At 42.1% G+C, this 13608-nt stretch overlaps 1 protein-coding gene across 1 annotated transcript in view; it reads left to right on the plus strand.

The window, feature by feature from the left end:
* Positions 1 to 13608, plus strand: part of RABGAP1L (RAB GTPase activating protein 1 like) — a 258884-nt gene that overhangs the window by 231197 nt on the left and 14079 nt on the right. Inside the window, exon 20 of the mRNA XM_086463421.1 lies at positions 12153 to 12245. Within this exon, the coding sequence (XP_086319547.1) occupies positions 12153 to 12245 (93 nt within the window). The remainder of the gene's footprint in view (positions 1 to 12152; positions 12246 to 13608) is intronic.

Genomic DNA, 13608 nt, shown 5'->3' on the forward strand with positions numbered 1-13608 from the left:
GTGAATCTAGTGCTAAAGAAGACTTATAATGGTAAAGCTACTTTTATCAATCAGACCTGTAGACAAAGAAGAAAATGGGACCTACAGTTTATAAAATTATATTGGTGTGGAACCAGTTACGTTCCTACGCTAGTTATCAGCTGGATCCTTATCAGCTCGGCAGAGTTTGTGTGGGTTTCTGGGTTTCAGCTAACCAACCAAAGTCATCCAGATGGTTTGATTTGTGTTCTTAAATATTGGTGATACAGGATTTTCTTCAGGTCTAAGTGAATCTCTACTGTTTTAAGGATTTGTTGAAAATGAACATTAGTGGGCTAGAGATCACATCTGCTAGTTCTGTCAGTACTTCTGCTCTGCATAAAAACCTGCAGCCTGGTTTCCAACAGAGCTGAGCTATTTTCTGGACAATTATGGCTCGTTTGAATCATAATTATTTTCAGGCTCTAATTATTAATGCATATGAGCAACGCTCAGGAATCCTCTTGTTTTCAGTATGCACTAGAATCAAGTCCAGCCCAACAAACGCAAGAAATAATTTAAACTTCTTTTTTCTTCTGCATTTAGTTTTAGTTATTCTTTTATTTGTTCCTAATTAATAACCTATATTATTTTTCTGTTTATTTTCTCTTTTCATGTTTGAAAGCATTTCTTCTTGCTGCCCTTTTATTGGTCATTGGATCAAGTAGGAATTATTTAAGCAATGTCCCCAAATAGACATTTTATAAATAAGAACAGAATCTTTGTGATTAGACATTCAAAAGCAGGACACTTCAGTATTTTGGAGCTTCCTCATTTTCTTCTCAAGAAGAATTCCAGGAGAACTGATACAAGTTTTTCTGGGCACTCGAGAAACTCTGCTTCTGTTTGTCATCATTACAAGCCCATTTGGGAGAAGACATTTGAAATAAGTTTCTAGACATTATTAGTTCATTAGGGCTTTAGTTTTAATGACATGTTGGTTATCAGCATGAACCTTTGCAATTAAAGAGCAGCTGATGAGTTACTCTGTAAGGCTGTATTTCAACATTTAAATGCAGAAATGGTTAAATTTTATCGGTGTTCTGTTAGTGTCTCCACAATCATTGACTTTGAAAGGAGTGCTAAAACTAGATGAAAAGGCAGTTAATCTCTTTATAGAAGCCTAATTTCTTAATTACTAGAAGATGGATTAGAAAGTTTGTGTATGTGAATGTGTTAGTTAAAAATACTGTCTTCATTGTCTACAACTATTTTCATTTTTTTAACCCAATTCTCAGAAGAATTTGGCATAAATACAGTGCCGAGGTTGAAAAATGTATTTCAGTGGTTTTTATCTTGTTCAGTTTGTGCTTTCATGCACCATTCAATATGCACATTTTTTCTTTATTACTTTCTTCTAGCTGTGTCAACATGAACTCACAAAAAAAACCCACTTATGTGGACAGGAGTGCTGGTTACGCTGGCCACTCATGTTTTAAAGCTGTAAGCTTGTCTTTTGTGCTAAGAAAAATCCACATGGCTTGATTTCAGAGTACCATGTTAGCTATGCCAAGACAACACTCTGTGTGTATACAAACTGTTGTAGTTTCACTCCAAGGTAGAGCCACCAAAGCCATCCCAAGTTACGTTAGCATGGTATAAGTAAGGTATCATATTTGTTTGTCCTTTCCCTTGGAGATCACAGAAGCTATGTGCATAGGCAAGAACAAGCACACAGAGATTGTCCACACTTGGGTTGAACTTCCCAAGCAGGTCAAGCAACACTGGAATAGGGCAACAGGAATTCAGTTATCCCAAACTGAGGGTCTTGTTCTTTCCATGGCTAGAGGAACGGGAGATGGAATAGACAGACCTGGTGGGACAGAGAGCTCAGAGGAAAGAAAAAAGGCGGGGGCAGGAGGGGCTTGCTGCTTACCTGCTGCTGCTGGTACTAGAGAGTGAAAATGGTGGATGTGGCTGCTAATATTAACTGGCTTCCTTTTCCAGTGTTCTCCCTCTGTGGGAGCTCTTCCCTTGTAGAGCTCTGTTCAGTGGCAGCAGCAGCTTGGCTGCCCCTCCTGCCTGATGCAAACTTCTTGCTTTTGTCAGTGCTTAAGATGCTCTTGGGATTTTCCCTGCTAGATGATAAAGTAGAAGGTCTCGAGTTCATTGGTAATTGATTAGCCTGACAGGGTCTCAGCCAGTCATAATGGATGAGCGCAGGTCTCCACGCAAGTGAAATGGCAAACTTGGCTGGTAGTGCTGGTGGTGGTGGCGGAACCGTAGCTGGGGCAGTGAAAACAGCAGAAGGTTTAAAAAAAACAAAAAGCGGCCTTGTAGGTACAGGTTTGCCAATCTGTACGTCTGTTGCGTATCTCTTGGGGCTGCCGTGCAGCGCTGCTTCCCCAGAGATGCTCTCCAGCAGCTGCTTACACTACGTTAGTGGCTGACTAGTGCTTCTAAACTCTCCTGGCCTGCCCTTCCTCCAGTTACCTGCCACCTCTATGCCAGGGTGTTCTGCAGTTACCACAGAGGCTGGAAGATGCAAATGTGGCAAAACCTGAAGCCTCGTTAAAGACACGGAGGAAACCTTCTCAGCAGATGAAGGATGAGAGATAACGGAGCAGGGCAAGGATTAGTTATTGCGCTAAAATGCTGTTCCATGCTTCAGTGACTGTTTCTGATACCTTCGAAGTTGGACACTGTCCCACTTGTATTTTTAAAATGCTGATCATTTAATGTGCGGTTTTAAAGAATTTTTTTAAATTTTAATTTTAGCTGTTTAGCAGTTATGTTTATGGAGCTAGGCAAGCAGAAAAAAGACAAGGCTTTTGAGAAGATGTGGTAAAAGTTGTGTTAGTTGCTGGAATACAGATAAAAGTATTTGATATAACAGAAGGGATTGTGGAGCCCTGAATGTAAGTATATAATGGTTCAGCTTTAATATAGAACAGGTATGTATTTTCTGCTCGTGGAGTAATGCACCAAAAAGTAATTGCTCTTAGTAACTTGTGGGTTTGAAATCCTTATAAAAGTGATGAAAGGTGTTTTAGCATCAAGGGCCTCACCACACATCAGAGAAGCCTGACGGTGATTTTAAAGATGCAAATTTAAAGAGTGACATCATTACAGTTTTCTTGATACTGTGACACTGAATTGATCTACAGTAATACTAACACATAGAACGTGTGTTCAAAGAATACTGCAAGGTTCTTTACTATGAATATAGCTTACCTGGGCATGTGGTTAGAGTTGTGATCTAGCACCCATCCTCCATCTAGGGAAGCAGAATTTTTTTTCATCTTGTGCTGGGCACTGAACGTGACAGGAAACAAGATGTGGCTTGATAACTCAGAGTTAGAATCGAGTCTGACAGACAGCTAGTGTCACCAGTCTTGTGGTAGGTTTCAGAAGATGTATTCAGCCGGGGGTTTATTAGCTGAAAGCTGTGGACTCTGTGGACTACATATGTTCAACATGACAGGTTTTACAGCCTTGATAATACCAGTATTCTGAACCTGGTTACTGAGCAGTTGCTAGCCTTGTGTCGGCAATTTTCCATAAGTGTGACTGAGATATGGCTTGTGTTAGTTTCAGGGTAAACAAGGTTGGAAAGTGAATGTTAACACAGGGTAGCTAGGAGAGGTTGTTTCTTTGGTAAGTGCTGCAAGAAAATCACTAGGGACTTTTTTCCTGAATTTCTGATTCTGTTGTCACAGGGATGGTGGTGAAGACTGCACTTGTCTTCCTGCTCGGTCTTCTCTGGAGCGTGTCCAGAGAAGGGCAACGAAGCTGGTGAAGGGCCTGGAGACCAGGTCTTACGAGGAGCAGCTGAGGGACCTGGGGCTGTTTAGTCTGAGAAGAGGAGGCTGAGGGGAGACCTGATCGCTCTCTACAACTACCTGAGAGGAGGTTGTGGTGAGGTGGGGGTCGGTCTCTTCTCCCAAGTAACAAGTGATAGGACAAGAGGAAATGGCCTCAGGTTGTGCCAGGGGAGGTTTAGGTTGGACATTAGGGAAAATTTCTTTACTGAAAGAGTGGTCAAACATTGGAACAGGCTGCCCAGGGAGGTGGTGGAGTCACCGTCCCTGGAGGTGTTCAAAAAAGGTGTAGATGTGGCACTTTGGGACATGGTTTAGTGGGCATGGTGGTATTAGATCAACAGCTGGACTTGATGATCTCAGAGGTCTATTCCAACCTAATGATTCTGTAATTCTTCTTTTCAATTGCTGTGATGTGCCAAGAAATGCAACCAAAGCTCTAAAATTGTCGTGGGCATGGGTTGGATCTAAATCAAAATGAATTATGTGCCTCTAAATGGTGGAGAGCTGAGGGTTGGATTTTGAATAGTTACCGAGGAGACATGTAAAACCTTTAGCACCAAATGCTGTATACCAAAAGGTGTATGTATGTAAAACACACAAAATCACTTGGAACTGGTACATTATGAGGTGCAAACCGTTGAATAAATTCTGTGCTGGAAAAACTGCTGCTGTCCATAGTAAGTGTGTCATCCAGAGCAGGGCCTTGTCCCAGGTGGCTGGTCAGAGTTTCAATTCCCTTAGTTACCTGATCCTAATCTGTGACCTTGGGATATATAGGTAGTTTCATTTAGCCTATATAGCCTTTTGTAGCAGAGATCTTGTTGTTCAGGCATTCTTTATGGCAGATAATGAAAATGGCCTGAACACAGATATTTTCCATCTAGAATGTTTCAAATACCAGTATCCCTAACCACGGTATTCCTGTTGACCAGAGCCAATTTAAATGCAAAGTGGGTGCTTGCTGAAGAAGTTGATATCACTGTTTCCTTTCACATGTGCATCTCAGTACTAGAGTTTTTATCTGTACACGAGAGGAAGCACTTTCTGTTTGGGTGAGCTGCTAGACATCAGCTGCAAGTATATAAAACAATCGGCCATTTCCAAGCACTGCTGCTAAGCCACTCAGGGTGTCTCTTTTTTTTGTTAAAACAAATAGAGTTGAAGTGGGTAATAAGTCCTCCATATCTCAAAGTGCAAATGAGTTTTTTGAATGCTGAAAACCGATTTGGGATCTGAAGAGGAGTGTTTTGAAGAATCTCTGCCACAAGGCAGAACATCCTTTCCTTGAGCCTTTTTTTTATTATTTTTTATTAGATGCAGATTCCCCTGCAGTCAATATACGTGCCTCTCAAACACAAGCACTGTGGGACTGTGAAAGTACACGCTGGTGTTCAGAGCTACAGTTCAGGGAATCTGAATTTCTTTCTATTTTCCTGTGTTGCTGCTGGATTGCTGTACAGTGAGGCTTACTGAATAGCTCTCGGTCTCAGCTTACTCTTTTAGCTTAGTTAACTGTGTTGCTAACAGAGCCTAACTAAGCAGATCTTTAAACAGCAGAGCTGTGGAAGAATAGTGTGTTATGCCAGGTTTAGCAGGTTTAGGTGAATGGAAATACATTGTAGTGATTAAAATCTGACAAAAGGATCTGATGTTGGAAATCATCCAGTGTCACTGACTGTGGCCACTGCCATTTTGAGTCACAGTAAATTGTACAGGTGCTCTGTAAATTTTGCAATCTGCCTTTTCCTTCATTTTATAAATTCCTGTGGCTGTCTCAGTTGCAATTGAGATATTTTGGTAACAGACTGATGTGGGAGAATTAAATAAAAATAAAAACTCACAGCAAAGCTGGTTCCCTCTGCATCCATCCAGCTTTCAAGTTGGATTTGTGTTATCCTGAAGACTCTCTTCAGGAGGTTTTACACCTACAGAGCTGGCAACAAGGTGATGTGCAGAAGGAAGAAAATTCTCCCCCTGGAAGGAAGGGATACTTAGGTGTGCTGGTGTGGAGCAAGCTGCTTTGCCGATATAAAAAGAGCATTTCTGTCAGTTCCTTTTTCCAAACGCGAGGTGGAGAGAGATGCTGTTCGGCAGCAGGCATTCAGACAGGCATGAATGGAGCAGACGATCTCTCCAACGCAATGTGCGTTTCCAAGGAATTTCAGGGAACATCTCCTTCCTGCCAGCGTAGATGGTAAAATAGCATCTGACGTTTGGGTCTTTTATTGTGCTGCGTGCAGCACAAGAACTCGAGCAGAATAACAGCACTGTGGACCCACCTTCATCCACTGCGGTGAGAGGTGGCTCATCGGCCCAAGCACCGCAGGCTTTCTGCCCAAAGAAAGGCTGTGGTGAGGATAATGCTATAATCAGATGGTGTCTGAGAGGCTGCTTCACAAAAACTTTTTGAGCATGTTGCCCCAGAACCAGGCGTTAGAGGAAGTAGAAAGAGATTTGTGGTGTGGGGATGTCTGGGTCCCAAATGTGATGCTGTAGCTAGATGAAACACTGGTGAGGGCTGTTCCACTTGATTTCAAGCCTGTGCTGAAACAGCTTGTTATCAGTGAGCCCTTCACCACACAGTGACAAAAGGAGAAATGGGAATTCTTCCAGCTGTGTTACAACTTGTGAGTTTTCTTTAGGTAGCAGCTCATTTTAATCTTTACATTTTTTCTGCAAATGAACGCTGCAGATTTTCTTCTCGGCAGACTACCCAGTGCAAATAGAGTTTTGTGAGAAATTAGGATTTGCCCTTTTTCCTCTCAGATTTCATGCTTGTGGCTAATATCTCATTGGAGATACAATTGTTCAGATTGTATTGCAGAATATCTAAATATGACATCCCACTTGCCCCCTTTAAAGTCTAATCCAAGAGACAAGTCTGTTGTATCAACATGTTACTGTGGGTTTTGTTCGTTCTTTTCCATTGCTGCATCCTCCCAAAAGAAAAATTAATCTCTTATCTACTTCTGAATGTTATTCCCAGTGACAGATATTGCAAGATACTTCTTCATGCATTTTGGCAACTGCATTTTAAGAAAAGGATGATACAGTTATGCATAGCAATGACTGCACAGACTAGTAGAGCACTAAGTTAGTTTCTTCATATGTTTTTGTTTAAAGCCTTAATTTGGCCTAATGAAGTATTTAAATATTTAAATAGAGCTATATTATCCTTCCTTGAACTTGATGTAGTTGTCTTTTAAATATGAAGCATTAACTGGAACGAATTGATACAACTTTGAGTGTGAACTAAGCCATTAAGTGTGATTTGAAATTTGTTGTCACTAATCTGCTGAGGTTCTGTTTAAAGTTTACAGTCTTCGTATGACACACTTCGCAGAATCAAGTGTCATTTTTAAATTAACTTGCTTTTAATATTTGTTTTAAATCACAAGTGTAACTCGGATCCCTTCAAAAGGGGCACACATAGCAATGGTTTTGTGAGAGCCTCTTGCAGCCAGTACTCCTGGCTGCATGCAAGTGCTGAGCCAAGTCTGAGTGAGCTCAGGCTGGGCTCAGGTGGGTCCGGTCACCTCTGAGCCGGGCACCCAGGCATTATGTGTGCTTGGACATGGTCCTGCTTTGCAGTAGTGGGAAGAGTCTGAGCTTATCATGGGGTTTGCGGACTGGGATGTATGTGATGGATGGATAAAAGGGAAGCTGGGCTGCAGCCAGTGTCTGTGGTTGCTATCAGTGCTCGCCCAAAGCAAGCTCGGGAGTCCCCTGCATCAGTCATCAGCACACAGTGTAACCCTGCCTCTGGAGGGGTGCAGGTTCCCCACCTCCATCTTGAAATACCAAGCAAATCCATTGCTAGTGAAACAGAAAATTAAGTCACCTGCTTTACAGAACGGGAAAGGAAAGCATTGCACATTTTGTTAATTGGCTTTTATCTTTTTGTTTTCCTTCCATATTGAGGTGAGAACTAGAGAAGAAAAATACTAAGAGTGCAGAGATCAGGGAATACTGGCTACACTGTTAGTGTGATGGGACAATATATTTTTGGAGTGTTTATGCAGTGCTAGATAGAGAAAAGTGGGAATCTGGGAAAGAGATACTCTGCTCATTCTGGCATTGTCGCGGTGCTGGAAATCAGAAATCGAGTAATATGATTTTTTTCTGTCTGGATCAGCCTCTGGCTGTCTTCAGTATGTTCAGGAAATCACTTTACATCTCTGCTTCCATTTCCTTGGCTGTCAAATCAACATAATGATAACTACCTCCTCTGAGTGCTCGTGCTTCATTAGAGCAATAAAACATTTCAGAGGAAGGAGTGATAGATGTGTGATTTATTAATCCAGCAAGGTCAGGCCGAGCTGTCTGTAAACAGCTAAAGAAATTGCAGAATGAGGGAAAGGTCTTCTGGAGCTGAGCGGATGCCGATGCTCGGCACGTTGCCCGTGCGCAGGATTGCCAGAGAAGGTGAAGCAGATCTTTCCAGCCCTGTCTGAACAGGGGGGCAGCTAAAAACAAAGTATTTTTGTTTCTCACCTGCCACATATTAGCTCACTGCAGTGAGTCCTCTGAGTGTTCAGTGCAGTAATCTGTTTTCAGAAAGAGGTTTTGCTTGTTCATTTCTTCTGTGTGGATGTTTTATTAAGATGCTCTGCATGGCTTTTTCTCTACGTACAACTGGTTGTGACATGATTTTATGCTTGAACACAATAAAATAAAACAAGTCAAGGAGATAAGATACTGAGATAAACAGATGAGCAATGTTTATAAACCGTAAGAGTCCCCTAAATTTGATAACCATCAGTTCTAGCCAATATACCCCATGATGCTAAAGAAAGAAGAAATCAGTATATCAGAAGCTTTTACAGCAAATTTATGAGCACACTTTGTTCAGGAGCAATCCATGAAGACTGAAGCATAGCTAGCACTATGCACTTATGAAGGCGCTTACAGAGAAGTCCCTTGTTGAATTCACAAACTGTTTCAGGGAATTAAATTGGGGAATATGGAAATGGGCTTTTAAATTTTTCTTTTTTCATTTATCAGTGTATACCCAGAAGAAAGTGCTGTAATAAATTATCAAACTCCTTTGAGTAATGTGGCTGAATAGACAGTAACAGTGAAGCATAGTCCCTGCCAAAGTTATTAAGCATACCTGCTCCAGTTTATATTTTATGGGATAAGTGGATTACTACGGACTGGATTTCTAATAGGAATTTTCTCTCCCCTCCCCCAACCCTTTGAGATAGACTTTCACTGTATTTAGGCACTACTTTCCAGTTAGGAGAAGGTTGTAGCGTAAATAGATGCTAACATGCATAAGTCATGATGTACTTTCAGGAAGCACAGAAGCCATTTTCTGTGTCACAGCATACTCCCTTACACCCTGATGCTTACACCTTTTGTGATTTGATCCCTGTTTCAGGTATTACCTGCTGTACACATTGGTAAGAAAGTGTTGCCGTGCCATTTGCTTGCTGCAGAGCGTACCAGGCCTGCCCCTGATCCCAGGCCACGGTCAGGGATAGCTCCTGTAGTGGTGAAAGAGGGACCTTATCCCTCATACAGCCAGAGGACCCACTTGTGGTCCTACTTACAGCTATGAATTAAAATTTAAGGCAGTAAAGGAGAACATACAGGTAAGAACGGTTGGTGGGAAGGATTACCAGGCATGAAGGAATGGTCGTGAATTGTCAGTGAGTGGAAACAGGGACTGTGAAGATGGTGGGCAGCAGAGTTAAACAAAGCAGCTGACTCTCATTCTCCCCTGCTCATCATACGGTTTTTGATGTGACATGTTCAGATTAGTTTCTGCTGTTGTTGAGGCAGGTGATTAAGTGCCAAATAGACTCTGTCCAAGTTAAGTTCTGTGTTGTCTCAATACAGAATACAGTGTGAAACCAGAGAAATAAGGCTGCTCTCAGGCAGCTTAAAAAATTAACATTTAAAAACCAAGCAAGAAGAAAGGCGTGCTGCTGGCTGCTGCACATGAGGTTGTGTTACCAAGAAGCAGCAGTCATCTCTTCATGGACAGGCTCAGCCTGGTGAGGGACAGCTGTGCCACAGTGCTCAGCGTAGGCATTTGGGTCACAGCGGTGCTTGGTGTCCCATTTGCTCTCTCAGTAAGAGTTACTAACTCGGATCATTACCTTTATGCTGTATTTTGCCTCATCTCCTGAATTATGGAGAGAACGATGATTTTCATTCACAGGTAATTTATGCAAATCTCATGCTTAAAAGGAAAAGAGGAATGCTGCCCCAGGCAGCTGTAAAGGTGAAGCTGTTGGTGGGTCGCTGGCAGTGGTCAGTGGAGGCAGTCCCTGACACCACTTGAGTAAACATGGGGGGCTCCCCTGCGCATGGGGGAACTGCTGGGGGAAAAAAGTTTGTGGTTGTGCAGTTTTTACCTTCCCTTTCCACAATTTTCTCCCTATCTTGCATCTCCTGTTCCTCCAGATGGCAGGATTCTTACTGAAACATTTGTGTGGCTGCATGGGTGGGAGGCTTCTCTCTCGGTGTGCGTAGTAAGTCTCACTTCTTATGTGTACTTCAAAGGCTTTCATGAAAAGCACCAAGAGTCAGGACAATCTGTGGTTGAACGGATCATCTTCTAAGTTACACCTGTGGTGCACCTTTCTGCGATACTGCACCACAATGTCTCCATCATATTTATCTTCATTTTCTGCTGGTTGCATATCGGAGCACAAAACTCCTCCTAGGAGAGCTAGATTTGGAGGGTGTCCTTGTAACATCCCAGCCTGGGAGCCTTGATCTGGTTCTTTGAGTAAGATCCCAGTAAGCATCATGGAAGGAGGAGGCTTTCAATGTGTGATTGGTTCGCTTCATTTAGAGTACCACTTTGAAATGATTTCTTATTCTTGAATATTAAGTAGTCTCAACAGTTCCAAGTTGCAGCTAAGACAAAATGGGCTGGGTTTGCATCTTGAATGTTGCTTGGTTGAAATGTAAAAAAGTGCCTCTGATTTAATCATTTTCATTTCCTTGTGTTTTGTGCTATTAAGAGTCATCAAAGTGAGATTCACTTGTGTGTTTGTCCAAAGTGCTTCATGTTTTTATGTTTACTCTTTTCTCCTTGTTTTCCTTTGAGGGGTTGGTTTAAGGTTTCATCAGTGATTGTGGGCATTAGTGCTGCTTTACTAGTGCTCTCTGTGCACTGTGCTTTGCAGATCATGGGTTTCACATTTTCTCCCTGTACCTCCCAGAGGCCTTTGCAGTGACACTGCAGAGCACTTCTTGGCTCCTTCCTGTACTGCAGAGGAAGGAGGTATTAGGCTGAAAACCGATAAAGGGAAAACAACACCAAAACTACATGTAAACACATATCTCTGCTCATTGGCGGTGATTTTTTGCCCTAAGGCAAGGTGACAGTGGCATGTCCTTGCACCAGGAGTCAGCTACACATGATCAATATAGGCAAGAGGAACAGATAGATACATAACAGCTCCAGGAAAAGCGTATGTTCACAAGTCGTGATGGTACATGGCGTTAGGGATCTCTCCAGCTGCCAGTAGATGATCTGACACTTAACAGGGCCGGTTTCTTGTTGTTCTGTGGTGGGGACAGAGTAATGCCATCAAAGGTCTCCAGAGAGGGATGGGATGGCTCATATAGCACTGTGCACCCAATTAAAAGGTGAAAGTAAAGCAGAGGATCTCCATGCTTTGTTTAAAAGAACACAGGTGTTCTTTGTGTACCTTGTTTTAAGTTGAAGCTGTTTTCCCAGAATCAGGCTGTCTAGGACTTGACCTTTCTGCCTGGTTGTTTACTGAATTTCCTTGTGATTTCTATGTAGTCGCCTCACTGTTTCCCTGCTGCGGCTGGAAGCGAGCACTGCAGCTTTTCCACCTTTGCCTAGGAGGAGTCTGAGGCCAGACTTCATGAGAGCATTGGTCACAAGCTATCATTTAGACATTAATGCTCTTTCAGCAATAAAACCATTACTCGGATCTCCCCCAGGGAACTGTCCAGTCCTTTTGTTTGAACACTCCTTTCTTTTAATCTCACTTTTATCAGTTCTCTTGTTAAGGCATTGTTTTGGTGAATCGTGATACATCAAAGCATATTTTCCTCTTCCATGCTCTCTCACTCCTGTTGTTCAGGCTTTTCTTCTTGTTACTCTTATTAAAATGTCTCTACCTCTCTCTTGTTTTCCTTTAAATATTTGAATCATTAACAGCAGTAGGCACAGGAAGATTTCTGTGAATGTGAACTGTATTGGCAAGTGTTTGACGTGGCTTGCTGAGTAGGGAAGGGGGGGCAACGGGGAGAGACTTTATTCAGCAGCAGCTTTCCAGCACTTCCTTGTCTTCCTGTTCGCAAGGGGAGCTTTCAGGCAGCCTTTCCGGTGTGCCTCTAATCTTTAAATGCATGTTTTCCAAATCTTTTCCACAGGTGCCAACAAAAAAGCTGAAGAAATATGAGAGAGAGTACCAAACAATGCGAGAGAGTCAGCTGCAGCAGGAAGATCCTATGGACAGATACAAGGTATGGGAGATGCTATATGGGAATCTGTTTCATGGGCTTAATCCCGTGGGGAGTGACCCGGTTCCAGCGGTTAAGCAGAGGTGCGTGTACCGCGCTCACCTCTCTGGGATGTGACAATGCAGACCTTAGCAAAGTTAAGTGGCAGGTGAAACTCATCCTTTTTCTTGAACAAGCACTTTGAACACCTGGACTTAGTGGTTTTTTCCAGGAATATTTCAGTCGCAATTTGTAACTCTCAAGACATCTGCAAGTAGCCACATATAATATTTTTCTTCTTTCAGTTTATATGTTTGTAGGTAACTCTCTGCTGTTGCACTTTTACGGGAGATCTTCATGAGACGCAGAAACAAAGGGTGATTCTCAGCTACAGACACAAAAAGGAGAAAATACACATTGGTCTAGCACAAGCTGTGTGCAGTGGCATCCACAGAGACTTTTGGAAGATGAAGTCTTCCTTGACTGATACGATCCTTGTTATTCATCTCTGTTTATACCAAGCGTTAGTAATTTTTTGTTAATATAATGCCTAGTACAGTGAGACCTAGAGCTCTCCTGGGGTGCCAAGGTACTACTGCAACAGAATTAATAGTAATAAATATCCTGCTTTAGAGCAGCAGAGAAATAAAGGTTCAGTTATTAATATGATAGCTTGATAGTTCACCAAAAAAAGAGTAGTTCTTTACTTTTGGATCAGCATTGCTTATCTTTTCAATGTATTTGCTTTTATTGTCACTGCTACATTCTGTGCCATAGATTTTTGTGTGGTGGAGGCTCTGCCTCTAGGCGTATACTTCACTTAGTGTTCAGGATCCATTTATTGCGTACCCTGTTCTGACAAACCCAGATTTCTTTAGGTGAAGCTGCCAGAGATGGAACACTTTACTGCCCGTTGCCCAGGTTAGCTGGGAAGTGACATTGCTTGCATGTACCTGTACTGTTTTCCTGCTGTTCTTCATTGTGCCTTAATATGTTAAGTGACATTGCAGTTGGTACGGAGTCTACCAGGAATGTGGAGTGGTAAATAATCATACAGACTGCAACAGGTTTTTGTGGTCTGTGAATGTAAGGAAAGTGCACCATGTTCAGAAATCCACAGTATGAAGATCGGTAGTGGAAGACTGTAATTTGTGAATGTGACAAGATACTGTTATAGGTATGGAGAAAGTAAAAGAGTCTTTTTTAAAAAAAAAAAAAAAAAAAGTATTTACCTGTGAAAAAGTATGTTTTGAGTGTGGTTTTTGTTGTCAAAGGGTGTATGTAGATTTTACTGTTCTTGAGAACTTGGACTGCTGTAGCAGCTGAGAGCCAACAGTGAGTATGACCTATTTAGAAAAATACTCAACTTGCTGCTGATTTAAGTTCT

Source organism: Leptosomus discolor, chromosome 3 (genome assembly GCF_034619465.1).
Source record: "Leptosomus discolor isolate bLepDis1 chromosome 3, bLepDis1.hap2, whole genome shotgun sequence".
Classification (NCBI taxonomy): domain Eukaryota; kingdom Metazoa; phylum Chordata; class Aves; order Leptosomiformes; family Leptosomidae; genus Leptosomus; species Leptosomus discolor.